Source organism: Taeniopygia guttata, chromosome 1A, assembly GCF_048771995.1.
Source record: "Taeniopygia guttata chromosome 1A, bTaeGut7.mat, whole genome shotgun sequence".
NCBI lineage: Eukaryota > Metazoa > Chordata > Aves > Passeriformes > Estrildidae > Taeniopygia > Taeniopygia guttata.
Window position 1 is genome coordinate 23,446,030 of NC_133025.1, and position 22,311 is coordinate 23,468,340.

General features: G+C 38.3%; 1 protein-coding gene across 9 annotated transcripts in view; it reads left to right on the forward strand.

Moving 5' to 3' along the window:
* Positions 1–22,311, forward strand: part of ANKRD26 (ankyrin repeat domain containing 26) — a 48,409-nt gene that overhangs the window by 917 nt on the left and 25,181 nt on the right. For 4 of the 9 annotated variants that reach the window (XM_030257195.4, XM_030257221.4, XM_072921556.1 and 1 more), the window contains exons 2-18: positions 1,125–1,239; positions 1,468–1,641; positions 1,761–1,867; positions 2,374–2,511; positions 3,278–3,429; positions 6,410–6,460; positions 9,326–9,359; positions 9,438–9,510; positions 10,728–10,788; positions 11,159–12,147; positions 12,669–12,798; positions 14,293–14,354; positions 16,127–16,232; positions 17,919–17,947; positions 18,048–18,114; positions 18,199–18,243; positions 21,037–21,122. In XM_030257195.4, coding sequence (XP_030113055.4) covers positions 1,125–1,239; positions 1,468–1,641; positions 1,761–1,867; positions 2,374–2,511; positions 3,278–3,429; positions 6,410–6,460; positions 9,326–9,359; positions 9,438–9,510; positions 10,728–10,788; positions 11,159–12,147; positions 12,669–12,798; positions 14,293–14,354; positions 16,127–16,232; positions 17,919–17,947; positions 18,048–18,114; positions 18,199–18,243; positions 21,037–21,122 — 2,419 coding nt within the window. Of the gene's footprint in view, positions 1–1,124; positions 1,240–1,467; positions 1,642–1,760; positions 1,868–2,373; positions 2,512–3,277; positions 3,430–6,409; positions 6,461–9,325; positions 9,360–9,437; positions 9,511–10,727; positions 10,789–11,158; positions 12,148–12,668; positions 12,799–14,292; positions 14,355–16,126; positions 16,233–17,918; positions 17,948–18,047; positions 18,115–18,198; positions 18,244–21,036; positions 21,123–22,311 lie in introns of those variants that run through there. The other 5 variants (XM_030257202.4, XM_030257207.4, XM_030257214.4 and 2 more) reach the window with 5 other exon arrangements.

Sequence of the window (22,311 nt, forward strand, 5' to 3'; positions counted from 1 at the left end):
TGTGTGGGGGTTTGAGTCAAGCACAACAAGCACTTAACAGTTCTACCTTAAGGAGAAGCCCTGGGCTGCAGCAGAGTTCCTAGTGATCTATCATAAGCAAAAGGGAATCACCTTTTCTGAAGAGGCTCAGAGTCAAATTCTTTGTGATGTTCTAAAGAGGGGCTGGTTTTAGCAGAGTAGCTCAGCTTCCTAGGCTGGCTGTCCAGAAGGCTGGACTTCTGGTAGCAATAAAACTCTATTATAGATAGAGTATATCTATCTAGTTTTATTGCCCTAAAAACACCTACTACATTTGTACGATAAAACACGTGTAAGGACTTCATCACTGATTGTGTCTTTGTTGTGTACAAGTAGACTGGTTAATTGACATCAGACCTAAGATGTTGTAGTTTGAAGGACTGCTTTTCCTTCTGGCAAGGCCTTAAATTGAAAGAAAAAAGTTCAGTTTTCCTGTGCTGGTTATATATTGCACAAACACAGTATTGCCTCTTTGGAGAGGACTTAATGTGTAGTAGGCTTTTTATGACCATCATAGTTAAACATTATAGGAAAGTCAAAAACTACTTTCCTGTAGTCAAGATCAAGGTGTTCTGCTCTCTGGTTTGCTACATGTTGTTAGAGGCACTTTTGTGCAAATGTGTTCTTGGTGTTGCTTCAGTAGTAAAAAAGCTAGAGAAAAAGGAAAAATTCTCAAAGTGAGGGGAAGCTCTAATATTCTTCCAATTCAACCCATCTCTCACATCTCCAATACACTCCTGGCCCATGAATGATCAAATAATAAATTAGAAATTGACTTGCCATATTTCTCAGATTCCCTAGCTTTGGTCTCTCTTGCTGTGCCACGTGTGTAGTCCCACACTACAGAGAACAATACCCAACACCTGGGCACAGGAGTCTCTGCAGATTTTGTTCTGCAGTGAAGGAAATGTCCCCTTACTAAGCAGATGCTGTGGGGGGTTTTTTCTAGCAAGTCCCAAGCATTTGGTGTGCAGCTACTGGTACTGGTAATGGAGTGAGTTCTTAAGCTTGAGATTTGCAAAGTGAAACTTGTGGTCATATCTGTTTATCAAAAAGAACCCTGAAATTATCCCTGTCTGTGCTAATTCAATTTATTTAATTTTTAGGACAGCTTTGCATCTTGCTTGTGCAAATGGCCATGTGGATGTCGTTACGTTTCTAGTAGAAAACAAATGTAAGCTCAATCTCTTTGACAATGATAACAGGTCACCACTGATGAAGGTACGTGGACTATAGTATGTTCTTGCAAGCGAGACGTACTGCTTTTGAACTAAATTATGTATTTTTCAATGTTCTTTATGTAGACCTTTGTAAAATCATGCATATTGTGATTGTTGTGGAATGGGCATATGTTAGCCAATCTTTGAAGGTGCTCTTCAAAGGGAAGATGGAGGAATTGCAGCAAAGTGAAACTGTAAAGGCTGGAAGTTTGTTGTGTTTTGTTTCCAGGCAGTACAGTGCCAGCAAGAAAAATGTGTGGCTATTCTGCTAGAACATGGTGCTGACCCAAATCTGGTAGATGCTGATGGCAACACTGCCCTTCATCTGGCCGTCCTGTCTGGTAATACTACTGTAGCAGGGCTGTTACTTCAGCATGATGCCAATATTGATGCCCAAAATAAGGTAAATTTTTATGTTTTTTAATAAAGTGCTTTCCAAAAGTTGCATTCATATTTTTCTTAAAGGTTTGTTTGTTTGTTTTTTGTTTTAACTTTGATTTTTAACTTTATCTGCCCTTTCAGGAGGGATGTACCCCTCTTATTCTTGCTGTCTCTGAACATCATGAAGAGATAATGGAGTTTCTCCTTAAAAAAGGAGCTGATGTGCATGCTCGAGATCAATGTGAAAGGTGAGGGCTGTCAAAATTTACATGGGTCTTTAATATAATTCAGCTTGTCTTGAGAGAGACATGGGAATGAGGTTTATAAAAATACAAAAGAAGGAGCCACACAGAAGCAGTTACTTCTGTGTGACCTGTGAAAGATGGTCATACCTCAGTGGCTTGCTGTCATATCTCATTCGAAGCTTTCCACATTGAGGATTGCAAAATGTTATTGTCTGTAATGGCCTTCCTGGCAGGAAACCTGCCACTAGCTCAGTGGCATTCCCTCAAATTGAAAACCAACTCCTGCATAGTAGTAGAGTTTTGAAGTGTTGTCTGTATGTAAGGTTTGTTTTAAGATTAAACATTTAATTGTTTTGAGACTCACATTTTACTGTTTAATGAAAAATGCTTTTTCTTTTGTTCATTTTAAAGTAATGGAGAGTTTACTTTTTTGAGGGCAAGCAGAAACAAAAATATTTACAGTGACTGTAAAGCAATCCATTTCATATCATATGTCTTGGATCCTCCAGAACCCCACTTATGACTGCTGCTTCTGGCGGAGAGCTTAATGTGATAAAGGTTCTTCTTCGGTATGGTGCTGATGTTTCCCATAAAGACACTAATGGATGGACAGCTGAGGATTATGCTGTTATTCATGGATATTCTAGGTAAATTTAAAACTGTATCATTAGAGTAAGTTGAAAGTTATCAGTATGGTTTTTGATAATTTTTGGTAACAGCACCAAGGTTTAATAGTGTGCTGAGGCTGGTGTTGAGGATGTGCTCAGTGATGTCTTCATAGAATCATTTAAATTGGAAAAGGCCACCTGATACTGCCAAGCCCACCACTAAGCCATGTCCCTAAGTGCCAGTCTACAACATCTTTCATATACCTCCAGGGCTGGTGACTCAACAGCTTCACTGGTCAGTCTGTTCTAATGCCTGACAACCCTTTCACTGAAGTAGTTTTTCCTAATATCCAGTTTATCCTTCCCCAGCACAACTTGTGGTAATTTCCTCCTGTCTTCTGATATGTATCATTCCAGTGCCTAGTGTTAACTTGGAAGTGGAGGAAAATTTTTAGCCAGAGTTCTCTGTTAGATTTCAAGTTTTACTGCTAAGCTCACATTTGCTCAATATAAACTTTAAAATATGTCTGTATCTTGCAGTTATTCACAGGTGAAACTTGACAGGTACCAAGCAGGAGTTAATACCTTCATCGGTTTGAATATGACTGTAGAGTGAGCATGACTGTAGTGAATACTGAAGTGTGTAATAATAAGGCAGTAAGTGCATATGAGTATATAAATCTATATGGCTATGGATAGGATAAAGATAGGATAAGAATAGGTTGGATAAGAAGTGGCTGTTAACTCTTCTATTAAAGTATGTGCCGGTATTTACCTAATGCATTTCCTCTCTTTTTCTGTACAGTCTTAGCAAACAACTGGCAGAATACGCAGACTGGGAAAACAAAGGAGAAGCTTCTACAGGTGGTGGTGCACGAGGCATCACAGCACTTGGCACTCCACACAGGGCAGCAGCTGCTGGCTTTACATTGGGTGCTCCTGCTGTGGACAGAGGAGGTAAGACCTTTCATCATGGAGTAGCTCATGAGGAGAATCAGTGTGGCTTTTTTGTAGTGGGTTTGTGTTGTTAGCACTTCCTGTGTTCACCATTGGCTTTAGTGGAGGCATCAGGTGGAGTAGCACAAGCTTTGTGAATGTGCTTATTTGCTGATAGCTGGAAGTGCTGCTTGTCAGGCTGTGAAAGCATTTGATTTGTGTTCTGTGTTCACTTCTTAGAGTTGTTACTTTCTGTCTGTCAGACTGTCCACTTATTTGGGTTTTCCTTGAGAGAGAGAAGAGGATAGGGAAGAAACTAGGCAAAAGTGTTTTCTTTTCAAGTGTTTACTTCTACCTAGAGATGGCAACTCAGATTGTGAAAATCCAATTACAAAAGCAGTGGGTTCCACCTGTGTAGTTGTTCCTCTTTCTGTTCTTGGGAAGCAACAGAGAAAATGAGCGGAAAGGTATGTGTCATGTTGATCTTCATGGAGTTTGTGTCTTCATTTTAATAGTTCCATCTGCACTAAGGCCCTTTTGGTACATTCTGTTTCTCAAAATCAGTTATAACTGTTTCCATGTAGGTGCTGTAGAGACATACTTAGCAAATATTATATTGGAACGTATATATATGTTATATATATATGTATTATAACAAATATTATGTTGAACAGCAAATATTATATTGGAACTTTGTTGGCAGTAACATTGCAGTGTCTGTGAATGCTTTATTGGCCAAAGTGTCGTTTGATTTACGATAAAAATAATGCTTTTCTTTCACTTTCAGTAATTTTAATGAATTTTTTTTAGAAAATAATTATTACCTTGTGATCCAGAAAAACAATGAATTTGCCTTGTGATCAAAAAATTAACTCCTTCAGTGAGTTTTAAAAATTCAGTCTGTAGTTATGAGCTCAGAGTCCCAGAGGAATCTTAGAAAATTAATAACTTAGTATAAATGAAATAGTGTGTCTTGTACTTTACATTTCAAGCCTTACAAGTGGGAGATTTTATTCTTTCTGAATTTTTAAGGGTGTTACTTTGGAGCTATGTAGTAAATGGGCAGAAGATACTGCTCGAAACCAATTCAATATTCTTTTAAATACAGTTCTTTATTCCATTTTTAAATATGTCAAGAAAAATGAGCAAAATATGGGATATTTTTCCTCACTGACTTTTCCTAGATACGAGAATTTAATTTAGAGTCAGACTTTCTTGCTTTGACTTAGGAGCACTTGATTTGACCTAGTCAGAGATTTAGAAAGTTTCTTGATAGATTGCAGGAATATTTTCTTTTTTAAAGGTTTTGGTGCAGGTGATTTAATCAGGAACATGTTGCTTTTGCCCACACAGGAGCACTGTTACCGTCTCTGAGAGATTGGTAACATAAAGAGACTATTTACCTGCATTAATTCTGCAGTCTCTAGCTTGCACACAAAAAGTACAGGTCCTGTATCATGAGAGTCCTTCTGATATGCTGCAGTAACAGACTGTGAAGCCTCTGTTAGAGGAGAAGTTGGAATGATCTCAGGAGACCAGAGAAACCCATTTTGGAATTATTTTCATTTTTGTTGCTCTTCTATACAGTTTTTCTGGGATCTTCAGTGTTGTCTTTGTTTTCCTGCTTTTGCACTTGTTAAATATTTTTTTCAAAATACTCTCCTCTAATGAGCAATTCAGCCTACTTCAAAAGTTTGCTGTTTTTTATTTGAATATTTACTGTGTGATGTATTGTTCCTTTTGTGTTTCTGGGTCTCTATGGAAACTGTTGAGTTTCCATCACAGAGCTCTTTGAAAATAATTAAGTGCTTCAGTGATTTCTATCTCCCAAGGTCAGTAAAAGCTGTCCTATATTATCCCTTCAGAAAACTGAGAAATGTAGAAGGGATAAGAAACCATCCTGAGGTCCTTTCTTAACTCTTTAAATGTATCTTTTTCTGATACAAGTAATTTTGCCACATTTGTTCCATGTGGTAAAATCAATAGAAGGTTGTCTCTGTTCTGTTCTGAGAAAAATATTACATCATGAAGAAATTTGGTGTCAGCTGCAATAACAGAATGAATTGTAACCTTAAAATACAAAATTTTATGAAGTGGGATGGGTAGAGCAGATGCATAGTGATTTATATTCTGAACTTGTGTTCCACAACACACAGACGTGCACACACAAACACTAGACATGATACACCAGTCAGTGCACCCATTTCAGTCCAGTTGTGGCCTGCTTCATAGTCCTGGGGGAACATGCTGCCCTCTTGTCATGTCTGTGTTCTGGCTGGTGGCATAGCTTCTGTATGTGAATGGTTCAACATGGTCAAATGAATATAAGCAAGACTTCAAACAGAGGTAGAAGTGGTCTATGTTTGTATCAGGCACCAACTGACACAACTTTTAAGATGAGCTGGTTTAAGGCAACAAGTTACTGGGTTCCTTTTTTAGCGACGGATAACAAACATGCTAAAACTGTAACTTGAGTGTGTGTAAATAACATAATGCTGGTCTGTGTACAGGGTACCAAGATTTGAAACTTCTGCAAAGTCTCTGAAATTTGATTCTTGACACATATGGATTTTTGAGATGCTCAGAATAGGAATTTTGTGTGCTGTATGTGTAAAGCACTCTACAACCATGAAGCAATTTAATGTGCATCTCTGCTAGACAAGAAGTAGTCGAGTTGAGGGAAACACAAAATTGTCAGGAGTGTATGTTTCTGATAATATGTTTCAGTGTTTCAAAATACTGAAATATGGATGTTTTACATGGAGCAAGTACATTAAGTTACTGTTTGACACTGTCCCTTGAAAACAGAGTTCTTTAGACTGTGGTTGGGTTGTTTCCAGCACTTCTAGCTGTAGAATAGGCTGGTAGTCACAGTATGTTCTCCCATTGTTGTAGCTGTTTTGATGTACTGCATATGTTTTCCAAGTTTCTGGAAATTCCAGTTTATTCTGATGTCATTGTTCCATCTGTCCTTTTCATGCCTTTTCCTAAATGGATATAGGAATGCAACAATCTCCTAACCAGACATCAAGAACAGGAAAATCAAGGAAAGGTATTCTTTACAGTAGCATTTAAAATATGAAACCTGTTGTACGGTATACAAATATCAACACATCTATAGTGGTTATTATCCTGGAGACCCCTATTTTGATGGTACTGGTTTTATGAACTACTGGTTTTATTTTGAGAGCAGGTTTTGCGGTTTTATTGTTTGGTTGCCTTGGTTCTTTATTATTGAATTTAGTCTTTTCTTTGTGTCATTGGTGATAGTAAATAATGTTTTAATAAGCCTTTCTGTTACTCTGAAATGGAAACAGGCTTTAATTAAAGTAGAAATAAGCAATCTCCAGAGACTGCTTTTCTAGACCCCATTTCTACTGTAATCAGAGTTCTGTCTGAGAGGCAGCTCATGAACTTTCTCTCTTGCCTTCTCAAGGACAATGTGACTCCTTCTTGATCAATGCTTAAGATCACTATTCACAGAATGAGAGAATATTTAGAATTAGAAGGGACCCACAAAGATCATGAAGTCCAGCTCTTAAGTGACTGGCCCATACAGGGATTCAACCCACAAACTTGGTATTATTAGCACCATGCTCTACCCAACTGAGTTAATCTGAAGCAAAATTCCAGAAAACTTACTCAGCTCTTATGGTTGCTTATAACTGTACTAATTGAAAATATAACTGAACTCCCATCAGGAGTGATAACTGACTGCTCCATATTGGTGGAGATATTTTTATTCAGCTTGGGAAATCAGCAGGTAGGTTAGACTGCTGGCACTGATTTAGTTAACAGGAAACTGTGATGTGTACAACTAATTAATATTGTTTAAATATTGTGTGTTTGCAATAGGAAACAGTAAAAATTAGAGTCTGTGTTGGTATTTTAACTGTTAGCTTGTCCTTGTTTCAGCTTCTAGGTTTTCTCTACATGACACGCACACTGTATTTCATTGTCCAAAAGCCCAGTGCAGATAAGGAGATGTACTCATCAGAATTTCCACATGTACCCTGTAGAGCAGACAGAGCAGACAAAATTTCCATGCTGTTTTGTGTTTAATGACAGTGGAGAAGATGTCTTCAGGCATGATATGCCTTTGTTTTCTTTTCCCTTTAATGACTCTGCCAAAACCTTGGATTGGTTGTTATGATAGTTGACAAGAATTAGTTATCCAGAATTGAGGAATACTGAAATAGCTACTGTGTGGATGTTGTGTTTGTTTTCTCCTTCTGTTTTGGGAATTGAAAGAAGAGCCCTTTTATTTAATCTTAGGTGTTGATAGTTGAGAGGTTCTAGCACTCTTGAAGCTGGATTCCTAGAGGTCAGGTTTCTTTAGTGGATCAGAGGTGTGCTGGAGTGCACTCTCAACAAGTTTGCAAATAGCCATAAGTTGGGAGGATCAGTAGATGCCCTTCAGGGTAGTGCTGTCATTCAGAGGCATTTACTCTGACAGATTGTGTAAATGAACTCTCAGGTCTGTCTAGCAAAATTCAGCCAGGGTAAATGCAAAATCTGCACATGGAAAAGAACAACCCCTTGCTACAAAGCATGCTGGCACTGCCTGGCAGGAGGGATGCCTTGCTGAGAAACCCTGATGGGTCTTGGCGGAGTGAGCTGAGAATGAGCCAGCAGCAGGATGCCCTAGCAACAGTGTCCTGAGTTGTATTAAGAGCAGCATAGCCAAGAGATTGAGGAAAGTGATTATCCACCTCTACTTGGCACTCTCTGGATTATGCCAGTGCTCTGGGTGTAATTTGAGCTTCCAGTGCAAGAGAGATTTGTCTTATGACAGTGAACAAGTTCAGTGAAAAGCCATCAGATTTGTCAGGGACAAGAATATTTGCCCTTTGAGGACAGGTTGAGGAAACTGGAATTTTTCAGCCTAGGGAAGTGAATTTGCTGGGGACCTAGCAGCAGCTTCTATAGTTTATGTGAGAAGACAAAACCAGGTGCTTCCCAGTGGTACATTGACAGGAGATGGAGATATAAGAGGCATAAATGGCAACAACATTGTTTCTATTTGGATGTGGAAACAGTAAAACAGAGAGGTTGTACAGTCTCCCTCCTTGGAATTGTTTAAGACCAGACTGGATAAAACCCTGAACAACCTTATCTGACATCATAACTGAGCCGGCTTTGAGAAGGCTGGCTAAGAGACTTCCTCTGGTTCCTTCTGACCTGATTTATCCTATTATCCCATGTGCAAGTCACGTTTGTAACACCAATGAAAGCTTGGTGTGTGCTATAGAGTGCCCTGGGTTTGCCACTTTTGTCTGCTGAATTCCCTTTGGTGCAGCTTACAGAAGTGTTGGTAATTCTTGTACTTCAGCTTTAGAGCTTGATTATGCTTTTTGATTTTCATTACCTTTGCAAAACGATCTGTAACTGGGTAGAGCAGCAGATAGTGTAATATCTAGCATAATGTTATACATAATGCTGCATAAAATAGTAAATCTCTGCACGTGGTGTGTATTTGTGTGTAAGATGAGTACTTTGGAAATTCTTAATGTCTTGCTAAACCACCACTGTTTTGTTAATTGTTTACTATTATAGCATATTAATGCTACAGGTTTTTTGGGGTTTTTTTGTTTGGTTGGTTTTTTTTTAGTTTAGTTTAGGTGTGTTTCTATGGTTTTTAAACTTCTAGATATAAGACTCCAGAAGAGATATAGCTCTGGTATTTTTCTTTTGTTTTGTTGTTTTTGTTTTTTGTTTGTTTATTTAATTCAGTGTTGTTTGAAGATGCAGTTTTGTTTTGGAAATGCAGTCATTTATGCTGCCTTGTACTGAGTTTACTACCCAAAGCATTATTCTATAATGATATGTAGAGTTGCTCATGTGAAATGGTTAATTTTTAAATGGTTAATTTTTAGCATGCTAAATTTAATTTCAATATTTATTAATATTTGAACAGCAATAGATGACTTCTCCCAAGGAGATTCAATAAGGTGAGACTGTAAAAATAATAACACTTACCTGAGGAATGACTTGAGAGACACAGTACTCATTTTGCTTTGCTTTTAAAGAAGCTCTGAGAAAGAGGGGAGCGATGACAGTTGGCATACCTCTGAGGAAGAGGAACTTGATTTTACCCCCAAGGTATGGTGCATTTACAGGAAAAACAGCCTGTAAAAATAAGGGGTTTGAAGGCAAATTTTCTTTGGAACTGAAAGAAACTGCAGCTCCAGCCAATATTATTTTCTTTTTAAAGTAATCTCTGGCCTGCCAGCCTTTCTTCTGCTATGAGTTTTTCCTAAAGAACCTGTAGCTGTGACAGAGTGTGCAGTAGATTTGCAATTTGAAGCCCAAAAGCAGTAGGTGACAAAATAACCACATAGTTTTATATTTTTTTCTTGTTTATATGAGTCAGGTTTGCAGAGTTAAAAAAATTATAAGTTAGTATTATAACCTATCCTGTTCTTGTCCAATCATCGTTATTGTTTTCTGTAAATTTGGGGATAGATTCCTCAGTGATCAAGGACATTTATTTATCAAGATCTAAAAAATCCTCATCACCTAGTTCTCCTTTCCTCAGCAGGTTCCTCAAGAGTGCTCAATGAATAGATGAGTTACTTGAATGTGTCATCTATTTTCTTCTATAAGATGACATTCAGTAGTTGCATGGGATTTCACACTGCATGTTTTTCCTCATTTTTTTTTTAATGCTCTTTTTGTTAGATACAAGCTCTAATGCTTACTGTTTTTACTAATGATCTGTAGAATTATGAAGATCTGAGTGATGTCTGGAGCATCAACTCTGTTGCATTGGCATTGTGCTGTGATGTAGAACCTGAGTGTGGTAATTCAACCCACTCTGTAATGCTGGAGATGCAAGCATGTTTAGTTTTAACTTGATTTTATTTTCTTGCACTGATTTAAATAGAAATGATACATTTTTTCTGCCATGGTTTTGAAATTTAGGGGTATTTTTAAGTGTACGTGCGGGGACTAAATTTACGCATTAAGTATGGGGATCTTAATAGTTACTTACCTTGTGCACATTTACAAGTAAGCATCTTGAAAATGCACTTTTAAATATAATTGAATTTTACTTAAGTATTACAAATATTAGAAGCAGCTTTTTACAATGGTTAGGTACATAAACATTTTTGAAAACAATTTTCAGAAGGGTGCCTGCACAGTGTGAAATACTTACTGAATTGGATATAAGAGGAGTGTTTGTGTAGTTAGAAGTATAGAATGGAGCCAGCACTGTCATAAGGACAGTCTAGTTATATTTACTGTTCAAGATTTGATAAGAACAAAGGATTTGTTGCTGTTACTGTTAAAAAAAAATCTTAAATATTTATTTACAGAAGCTGCAGAAACCAAACCTGACACTGTTAATGAATGCTTCACAGCAGTTCAGGAAAAACAGTAAGTTAATTTGCAAAAGGTTGCATGATACACTGATGTATAGAGAGTAGACTTGCTAAGTAGGTTTTTTGGTTAGTTTGGGGGGGGCTTTTAAATAATAAATGAGAAAAGTAGCATTTTGTAAACATGGCACTTAATATTTCAGAATAAAATAAATCATTATAATGAAGATATTAATCCTCTCTTTTAAGCCCCTTTCCTTTATCAAATTCATCCTCTATCCTGCCCAACCTCTCAATTTCTAAACATTCCCAAATGGCTCCTGTCTTGTATGTTAATCTGATAACATGCCTGTTACTGTTTACATAATTTGTTTTTTTTTTTTTTTTTTGGTTTTTTTTTGGGTTTTTTTTGTTTTTTTTACTTCAAGATGATGGTGGTAGTTCTAGACTTGAAAGTCCTAAGTCACCAAAGAAAAGTCTCAAACAAAGAATCCCATCCGGTGCAAATGTGAACAAAGGGGACAGTGAAGAATTGTTTAGTCAAGATGTCTCAGCTGCAAGCAACCTGGATGAAGAAGAATTGGAGGAGGAAGAGGATGAAAATGACAATGAAGATGGTGATGAAGATTATGAGGAGGAAGAGGAGGAGGAGGAGGATGATGAGGATGATGACGGAGATTTTACTGAAGATGAAAAGGAGGAGGAAGAGCTGAAGGATGAAGAAACTCAGTCTAATGAAATACTGGAAGAGGAGAAAACAGAACCTGAAGGGAAAATTAATCAGAAATTAGAATATTTCAGTAAAGCAAAGTGTGAAGGGGATGCTCGATGTGGAACAGGCAATGTCTGTGATGATGATGAAATAAATAAAGAACATGATGAATCTGTTGATACTCCTGTGTCTTTCATAGCTGGGTCTTGTGAAAGGTTTCAAGAAAATAAAATGGCAATGTCTCCAAAGATGAATAATGAATTATCTTGCAAGTCAGTACCAAAACAAGCTGTCTTTCAAAATCTAAATAATCTGCAAGATATGCAAGAAACCAAGAACAGAAAAGGCATGATTGAAGAGAAATTCCACAGAAATGCTGACTCCTGTTTTCCAAACTCTGAAGTGACAGACTGGAAAAAAGAGATTCCTCAGCCTCTCTTAGATAGTTGTGGTATTAAGGAGAAAAGGTCAAACTTCAGTGATGGCTTTGAAAGTGGCAATAACCCTTGGTTAGCAGAAAAAAACCTGGGACTTGGAAGACCAACCTCTGTCGTACTTGAACGTGTGGATGGTGAAGATACTGAAGAAGAGGAATATGAAGGAGTAGATGATAAAGCCTGTCAACCACTGAAAAAAGAAAGTGAAAACTTGCAGTTAAATAAGCAAGAAGAAAATTTGAGAGCAGCATTTCATTCAAGCAGCGAAGTAAGTATATAAGGATGATTCAATCACAAGGGTATTTTCTAAGGGTCAGATAGGTAAGGAACACATACTAAACCAGATTTCTCTTAAGACTTATCTTTCACATATATCCATCTTTTGATCATCTGTTTTTGATGTTAGTGTCTTACTTGAAGTCAAAACAGTTTCTTTGCTATGGTATGGTAATATAGTATGGAAAAAGAATAGGCAGTAGATTCTGGAATCAGTTAGATTTTTCTTATTTCTGTGTTAAAGTTTTTATCTATGAAGTTTTACTACCATTTAGGAAAATTCATTGTGTGATTGGTGAAAGTGAGGAAACAAAAAGAATTTTGTATAAGATTGAGAGCAGGAAGCTAATAATGATTTTCCATGGAGCAAAATAGAGAAAAAAAAATATGCTCCAGAATGTTGGAACTTAAATGAAGCTGGAGTTAGACTGACATGAGGAATTGCTTATGGAGGAACAGCAATGATACTGTTTGTTACTGTTCTTTTCAGCAGTTTTGGTTGATCTCTTTTAGGAAGAATCATCTGAACATGAAGAGAAGGAGGGTTCTGGCAAGAAGCTACAAATTACAGTTGTTGAGGATGTGAAAAATTCTGTTTGTAATTATAGGCATGAAGTCGACAAAGCTTCAAAGGACAATTCTGGTGAGAGAAATGACTTTGTAAATCCTGACCCAAGTTCTTCCTCTACAAATATTAAAGCATAGAAAATGAACTAAAATGGTGATTGACTCCTATGATAGCAAAATTTTCTCTTTCCTGTGAGTCCCAGTGGGCATTGGCAGAGAAGGAAAGCAGATTGCATTGCTTTACATTAGTTCTTTAAAAACTGAAATGGTTGTATATGAAGCAAGTGCCATTCTTGATTTGTTGCTATGTTCTCCCTGAAGTGATCCGAACAAAATGCAAAGATGGCAAAGAGAAGGAGGACTAGAATGTCTTAAGTGACAGCAGTATTCCCTTTTATGATGAGTACTGTCACATTGAATGGCTGTAATTGCTCTTGGCTGAAGCCTGGGAAGGATTTGAGTCAAGCTGAGAGAAAGCTGTTCTAGTGCCTCACCTTGTCCAGTGTATGCTTGAAAACATTACCAGCCTAGTCAGAGTAGAGCACTTTGGTACTTATCTGAGGTCTGACAGTAGGAAGACAAAGCATTATTTCCATTGTTTGTCTCCAGTGAGTAGTTTGTTGTAGTAGATGTTACCAGAGCATGTGTAGCTGCTGCTCAGATGCTGTGCAGGGGGCACTGGCAGAACCTGCTGTATCCTAGTGTTGTGCCTATACCTGCTCATCTGCCTATATGTGTTTTACCATAAGTATGTATTTGGCATAGTGTAAGTAGTCAAGAGTTCAGATTGGAACCAGCAGTTGCCTCTTCTGGTATGGGTGCCCTCACAGGCATCCAGCTCCTTCCCCCTTCTTTATGTGTATGTATCCACACAATTGAATCCTGAATTAGTTTTTCCTAATGAAGTAGCTTAAAATAGAAATACAGTAGTAAAATCTAGCCAGTAACCCCCTGAGACTGAAGCTTAAAATTGTCTTAAAATTGTAGGGAAGGGGTTTGAATTTAACCCTCCCAAGACAGCAATGGTTTTTGTGTGTTTGGGTCAAGTGTTTGAGGTGTGAGCCTCTATTTTTAAATGGCAATGCTTAGGTGTCTAGCTTCTGGGAAGGGGCTGGGTAACAGCTTTGTCAGAGAAGATCTTTCCTAGTATCACAACAAAGGGAGCAATTGTTTCTTGGTGATTTTGTGCATGTTAGTGTGAGGAGGTTTTGGATAGTGTTTCTGTGGTACCCCCTGTACAGTGGAAAGTGATAGCAAATGCCAAATTTGGAGCTGTAGGGTGGAGAGACCTTAACTCTGTATACAACAGAACTGCAGGATACTGGAGTATCTTCTTGAATGTTACCCAAGCATGTTGAATATTGCCTGTAGCTTTGTTAGCTGTTGTGCATAGCCATCTTCTGATAGAAAGGAAACAAAAGGAGTTGGAAGTATAAAGGAGATAACATGATGTGTCTGACCTGGAAGAAACACTTGAATAAAACTTGCTTGTTAGTTTGTCGTCATCAATGGAACCTGCATCTTTGGATGTACAAACACTCAAGCATCTCACTCCTTACCTTATTTCTAGGTGCCTTTCCAACAGTGGGAACAGAGCAAGAGGAAGATGCTGAATCTCCCTGGGATTCCGAGGTACTTTTTGTGAAGGACACAAGGGTTTCCACTGCAGGAAGTGGAAGTAAGATCCAGAATCACTTGGGAGTGTCCTTTTCATTTGGACACTACTGTAGGTAGTGTCAGTAGGACACTACTGTTGATAAGGCTTATTTCCTTTTTTCTTCCTTTTGCCATATGTTTATGACTGAGGGCCCTTGAAATACTTCTGCTCTAGGCCAGCTGCTCGGTTAGGATTGGGATGAATTTTGGTTGAGCTAATGGCTTGGGTCACAGCAACTGGCATTTGAGTTTGGTTTCTAGTATAGTCCAGAAAAAGTGAAGTTCCTTACTGTTATGTGTAGTAGATATAATTTGCGCCATTTCTAATATGATATATGTGAGATTGAATATTTGTTAGAGTATACATGTTTGTATTAGGATTTCCCCCCCCCCCCCCCCCTCACAGGCACAGGTGAGACTGGGTGTAGATTGGAAACTGATTTACAAGTAAGAAGGTACAGCTTGCCAGGAGATGGGCCATGTCTGGGGAGATACAGAAACCCCAGGTGCTGATCGTTCGCGTGAACGACCCGAGATGGATATCATGGAAATCCTGAGGCAGATACATGTGAATACAGCGTTCCAGTAAATTTCATCAAAAGATTCAACAAACTCCAGACAGTGATTTGTTCTCCCTCAGCACCAAAAAGGAAAATCTTATTAACATATGGACTCTGAATAGAAGAAAAGACTGATTGCTGAAATCTTGGCCTCAGGCGGAATTTTCCCTATAAAAACCGCTTGTGCCAGGATGGAGGTGTGTGGGCATAGAGGAAAACCTCTGCTGAGGCTGACCTCTTTGTTGCACACCCAGGGCCGACCCCGGGCTCGGCTCTGTTCTTTCCTTGTGGCTGGCTAGATAAAATTTGATTGTAAAATAAATATTTTATTTTTCATATTAATTTGGCTGGACAAATTTTCATTTATAACACTTACTGCTTAAAATACTCTGACCTTTTAACAGAGGCTGGCAGGATTGTTGCTTTTTCACATACAGCCCCAGTCTGCTGACCTGGTTAGCTGTTGCTCTTGGGGTCTACAAGCTAGGTGGCTAGCTGCTTCTGAGCAGATCCTCTCTACCTTTTGTAGGTGTACTCTGGCCCTCTTTAAAATCGTGTTCAACAGAGGCACTGCACATGCTGACCTTGTTTGCTTTTTTCATTCTTTCTGTGGCAATCAGCAAGGTCTGTAGCTAAGTCCCTCTGATTCTTCTTTTGAGAAAAAAGAATCTTCCCATCCCCTTCTTAAAAATACAAGGCTCAAACATTGTTAATTTTAAGGTAGTTTTGAACTCTGCATTGCTAATCTTTGTTCAGTCAAAATGGCTCTTGCAATTGGAGCAGCACTGTATTCATTCACTACCACAGGATATTTGCCATGGGAGTGTCAGTACCAACTTGGATGTTATATACAAATTCAGTACAAATGTTGGACCACTGCAGACATGTAGCTGTTGGTTCACAACCTGTATCTTGAGTTACCATGTTAATTCTTGTTTGTGGTTGTTGAGTTTGTCAGTGTGGCAGATTAGTGGTATGAAGTTTTTGCTTAAGGTCTGAAAGCAAACACAGTTCCTGTGATTTTCCAGTATACCATGTTTTGATGCATTCTTGCCAAGGGCCTTAAAAAACATTTTTGTATCTAGAAAATACTTGATACTGTGCTACATTAATTAGTTTAGCAGGAACTTTTTGTATAGAAGTGAGTCGAAAATGCATTTTGTACCATTTCTCATTCATGTGTTTTAGGTTACACAGGCAGATTCTGAAAGAAAAATACCATGTGGTGTGCTGCTCCCAGCTGCAGAGAGACATGGAGCATGCTCCCAGTTTGTTTCAGAGGAAAGTGACAATGGTAACTTCCTGCTGGGCTAATGTTTGTCTGTAAGCATTTATAGGCTAAAGTAAACTTCTATAGCTGTCAGTCTCGGAGATGCTGTCACGGTGTGAGTGCAAACCATACCAATTAAGTGCTTATTGTTTGTTAATTAATGCCAGTAATCACAGCACTTGCTGGCCGGTTTGTAAAGAAAATTCTTTGCATTTTTTGTTCTTCCAGTGAGTATCTAGTTTTTTTGATTCAGGTTCTTGTTTCATAGCAATGACAGTGTATGTCTGTTAGGACTGACCTTTCTCAACATTTAACATTCTTAGATGATAATGCGACAGAAGACAGCTATGATCTGGCTTAGCATTTTTGTCACCCCTAGCTTAACCTTTGATAGCATTTTAATAGCTTTATGTTCTGCTTCATCTGGGAGCTTAAGTAGGACTACATGTGCAGGAATTTTTGCTGAGGATTTCTGCCTGTGGTTTGTGACACTGTCTCTTGAGTGTCTTGAGCAAAACTTTACAAGCTTCCAGGAGTTTCAAATGCAATTGTTAACTATTTGTCACAGAATTCTGCTTAGACAAGAATTCTGAATTCTACTAACACAAGTTTAGGATCAGTGTGAAAAGATGGTAAAAGTGGTGGTGGTAATCTTTCTAAGACCACCAGGTTTACTGAAATTGAATACTGTTTGTTTTTTAATGCTGGTTTGGTTTTTTTTAATATAAAATATTTTAAAAAATATTTAAATATAACATTTTTGCCTTGGAGCCATTCTTAATAATTCTAAGTATTCTTTCATTTACTTATTTAGTCACATACAACTGTATGATGACTTAAGCATAGGATTTGAGAAGTATAAGCGGGATTGTGTGGGTTTGGAAATTATTTAATATTGGACAAAATTTTAAAACATATTTGGAACTATGTTCTAAATGTAGATTAAAGCCAGACAACATTTGTTTCTGTTGTTCCTCTGCAAGCTAAACCACAACAATCAGATGAACACTGCCTTGATTTTAACTTGTTAGACATATATGAGGTTTCTCTGTCCGCACCCACGCTTTCTTAGTCCCATTAATGGAAAACAAAATGCTCATCAATATTAAGCACTTCTAGAATAATCACACAGAATCATAGAATGATTAGGTTGGAAGAGACCTTCAAGATCATCAAGTCCAACCCATGCCCTAAACACCTTAGCTAAACCATGGCATCAAGTGCCATATCCAGTCTTTTTTTGAACACATCCAGGGATGGTGACTCTACCACCTCCCCAGGCAGGCCATTCCAATCACTCTTTCTGGCAAAAACTTCTTCCTAATATCCAGCCAATCATAGTCATAGTGCTGTTTTATGATCATTACAGTAGAGCAGCTTTGGCTTTTGAAATAATCCTTTTAGAAAGCAGGATTCAGCTCCTCACAAGGACTAAATATTTTAATCTTGTTCTGTTAACAAGCATGACCATACTGCTTCACCTGTATTGTCCTAGTTCTGTGATAATTATTTTTTAAATCCAAGATTTTCTTTTCTTGTATACTAAGATACATGCTTCATGATAAGGTAAATGCAATGTTCAGTATTGTACTCCTGATGAAATAATGCTTGTGACTGATACTTAGTTGTAGAAACTACTAATGTTGAATGGAGTAAAAGGTACCCAACATTTTAAAAAATAACATTTCCCAAAATATTTTTCACTTACAGGCTTTTTGGAGAAACCAAATAATTCACAGGTAAACATTTTTTCATGTTAGACAGACTACTTATTCTCCTCATTAAGTAGTTTGTAGTTACTTTGATTTTGGTGTTTTATCATGGTATTGTCTTTCATAGCTGAAGACTCCCATATCTACTTTGGAAATGAACAAAACTTCTCCTGAAAACAGACAGCAGAAATCAGGTAATATTTGCCTTAAGTGGTTCTTAGTTTAGCTTCATAATCTTTTAGGAGTATTTAATAAGGCATCTGTTTTATGTTTTGCAGATCTATTGCAGGAATTTGATTTAGAAGATGTCGAGGATATTGAAGGTATTCATGACCATCTCTTAGTCATGTTCTTTTATGGACAGACACATTGTAATTGCAAATCTTTTCTTAATTTTAAATCAGTGGTTCTAACAAGGTGCTCTGGAAGCAGAAGTACCTGTTTGCTCCTTTCTATAGTCTGCCCTTCCATGATGCTGGCTTCCTCAAGCATATATGTTGTCATCTCCCCTTTTCAGGCAGTCCTGAACATGGAGGAACGTTGATGCTTTGTGTGTTTCCTGCCTTTTCACTTTATCTCTGTCAGTTACACAGAAATTTCGAGATTGATTAAACACTATGTGAAATAGATCTTATGGGTTCCAAAGAGCCTAAAATCTTACTTGAAGACTGAGACTTCAAACTCAACATAGCTGCTGTTGAAAACTTCTCTGATGGGCTAGACTAAATGGGAGTTTGGGTTACTTTTGATTACAGCAGTCTTGTTAGTGATAACTTAGGATTCCCTCTGCAGTAATTTCTGTGTGTTACCTGCAGATGTTCCTAGACCACCAGCACGTCTGTCTGTTTTTACTGCTGGCTGGAGCCTTCATCTGCACCAGCAAGCTGCTTGGTATTGGGATATCTATAAGCATGAGTAAAGTCTAAAGCTCCTCTTGTTAAAAAACAAGGAAAAGGGAAAAAATGCCTGTGTTCCTTATAGAACATTATCCTTAGATAATCCCTAATTATTGCTTGTTGGAACTCAAAATGTCCCTCAGACATTTTTGGAGGTTCCAGGCCTTGGTCCGAAGCATTTGAGACCCTGGCAAGCAGCTGGAAACAGCTGTGATTTTGAGTTTGAGCCATGAAATGAGTTACCAACTTTGAAGGTGGAACAAGCAGTCACAAAGGGTTAGATAGTACAGTAGAAGTAGTTACAAAGTAGAGGGGAAAATTTTTTAGTATTGTACAGGGGGGTTTTACTTTGTACATGGGGGTCAGAAGTTCTCAGATGGAGGAAAGTGGGCCGATCCTGTTCTTCCTCCTTCTTCTTCCTTGCCTCCATGTTCTTGGTGATGCTGGCACTTATGGATTGGTTTAGAGCACAAAAGCACCTTGTAACATAGGTAGTAGGTATTGGGGAAAAACTGTAAACATATAATATGTAATATATCATATAAAAGATAGCAGCAGCCCTGAGCGGGAGAGAGAACACAGCAGACAGAGAGGGTGTCAGGAGTGTGTGTGTCTCTGCCTGGGCTGCTGAGCAAATAGCCGGAGCCCGCGAAGACAATCTTTTAGATAACCAGCAATAAACTGCCTTGAGACCGAACAACAAGAGGCTGCAGAGTATTTCTTTGGAAGCACGGGTTGGAGGAGAGACTTTACCACCACAGAGGACCCCTGAACCAGGCCGGGGGTTCCCAAAATTGCTGTTACAATTGTCTTTAGTATTTATCAGACTATCTGAAATGCATCAGAATTATCAAGAAATCATCATAACAACCCTGTGAAATGAGTGCTGTCAATCCACTAATGACTGTTGTGTAATGCCTTGTACTGAAATACCCAACAATCAAATCTACAAAAGATCTCAGAAATTTTACCCAGCAGTGGAGATGGAAGGAAAATGTTGCTACTTCACACTGTGTAACTTGGATTCAGAATTGACCTCTAGAGGCCTTTATGACTGACTGAGGAGCTTGTACTCCAGTTCAGACATAAAATTGTAACTCTGAGCTTGTATCAAATGTTAAGAACCTGTTAAAGCATGAAGGCTTGCAAAAGTACTCACACAAAGCAGAAAATGCCAAGAAGAGAGTTTGTGCCCTTTTGTATTTTTGTGATGATACCTACCTATTTTTCTCAGTCTTGCTCATTTTTCTTGTAGGAAGGGTATTGTGTCTCTCTTTAGTAGTGAAACTTTGTGTATAGAAAGGCTATTGTGTAGAATCCACAGCATTATGAAACAAGACAGGAGGTGCAGAGTGATAAGGGTGAAGAGCCTCCATCTCTTGTTTTTAGATTCCCCAGTTGAGTTGCTAAGACTTGTTTCTTTGTGAAAACTTGTCACTTGAAAGTGTACAATGTGCCTTCCACAAGAACAATGACAGTGAGATGCTGCTTCTAGATTGTGTCTGGGATTATCTGGAGTGCAGTTTTCTGGTGTAACAGAGATTCAGGGTAGGCTGCCAGACGGAGTGAATACATCTGAGAAGTTTGTGACCTGCCCATACTGTATATAAATTCTGAGAGAGGGAAGAGTGGAATCCTGTTTTCAATAGTATAAGCAAAGTGTTCAGATTATGGATTGTTTCTCAACATTATACAAGTCTGTCTTTCAGTTTCCATCTGTGTCTTCTGCAACAGATAAGGTAGCAGTTTGAAATACTCAGTCCAGATTCACACCTAGAGACAGATTTGTTTCATGGATAGAGTAAAGCAGGGCCTTAAAATATTTTAAAGCTATGATGTTTTTCATGATTTTTTGTGTAGTGCACATATGCACATAGGGAAATTACAGTTGCTGGAGCCATGTAACTGTATGGCGCACAGCATTTCAAAGAGAAGGATCAAGATAATGCACCTTTAAGAAACAGGATTGGTTGATTTGTGACCACTTGCAGTAATTTTCAGCAAATTTCCTTTAAATGCCCTGTAAGAAAGCAATGTAAAAAGATGCATCTTCAGTCTGTTTTATGGTAATTTTTGTCTATAATAGCTCATCATAAATCGGAGGCAATGCATTATGTTGTGTTAAGTTTTTTCTCACAAATATGCTTCAAGATGCACTTTATATGGAAATAAGTAGTATTAGGTCATGCTGGTTATCAAAATACAGTTTTTTCACTGTAGGTGAGTACTCAGGATCTACTTTTCATATGTCATCAGCAGCTGAAAAAGAAGATTATAAGGATGCCATTAAAAACTATGGAGTGTGGGTATGTAACACCAAAGATTTTGAATTAAGAGTCTGAATCAGTAAATTTTATTATACACTGTAAAGCAAAGAATTATCTATTATACACATGTAAAGTGAAGGAAACTTACCAGTCAATGAATAATTCTGGAGAATCCTGTAGATAAAGGTTGTATAACAGCCTGAAGTAAAATGGGTTACAATCTTCTTATGGTGGGGAAAAATCCCTAATATTGTATTGGATACTTGTTGCTCTATTTTTTTTCCAGCTGGTTTACATGGACTTTGCTCCGTGTTTTTCTTTTTTCATAGTGTTTAGAAACAGTGTAGTCAAATTCTTTTTTTTCCTCTATGCAAAATGTGCATTTAAGTAAAGTAGGAAATTTGTCTATAGTATGCTGATCTGTTGGATTAAGTATGCCTGGTCTTCCAATTTGTAACACAAGAAGAAACAAAAAAAAATTGCATTTTGTGACCTCAGTGCTTTCCCTGTCTCTGCAAAATACGTGCTTGTTTGGCCATGTTACTAAGTGTTTGAAAAGGTTTTTTACAGAAGGCATTTTAGACAGGAATAAGGCAGGCATCCTATTTGTGTTGGGCCTACAACAGGAGAGGGAGGGGGCTGGATAGAGTGGTCTGGAGTCTTCTGTAGCACCTCAAGGGACAGTGGAGCAAATTACTTCTACTCCACACCCAGGTGTGATAAAAGCGAAGATGCTGAATATTGACAGGCAGAGCAGGAACTTGGGCCTGCTGGCAGTGGGCGTGCTTGGCAGTGAACTGGGGAATGGTGGGGCTGAGACAGATGGGACCTGGCTGAGGTGCTCCTTTCCTGTTCTGGAAGGGAATTCCCTGCAGGAGTTTTGGCAGAGTGAGAAGGGCTTGGCTAGCGAGGGAGGAGTTGAATGGCCTTAGCCATTAGCTGAATGGCCTTAGCCAATTGTGACTGAGGCTGCAGGGCTGCTGGAAGGCAGCAAATGGGGAATGAGCGTGTGAGGAGCAGGGTGTGGGCTCAGGGACAGGAGGAGATGGGCGGCGTTGAGGGAGGTGTGGTGTGGTTTTCACATAAGTTTGGGTTCCTGACTTTTGGGATGAAGGAAGGAATGGACAGTTTTCCCTCATAAATGCTTTTCTTTGGATCTTGGAATGAAATTTAGCATTTCTGTGCCTTGGGAGGAAATAGGCCCAGTTCTCCATGTGGTGGACAATAA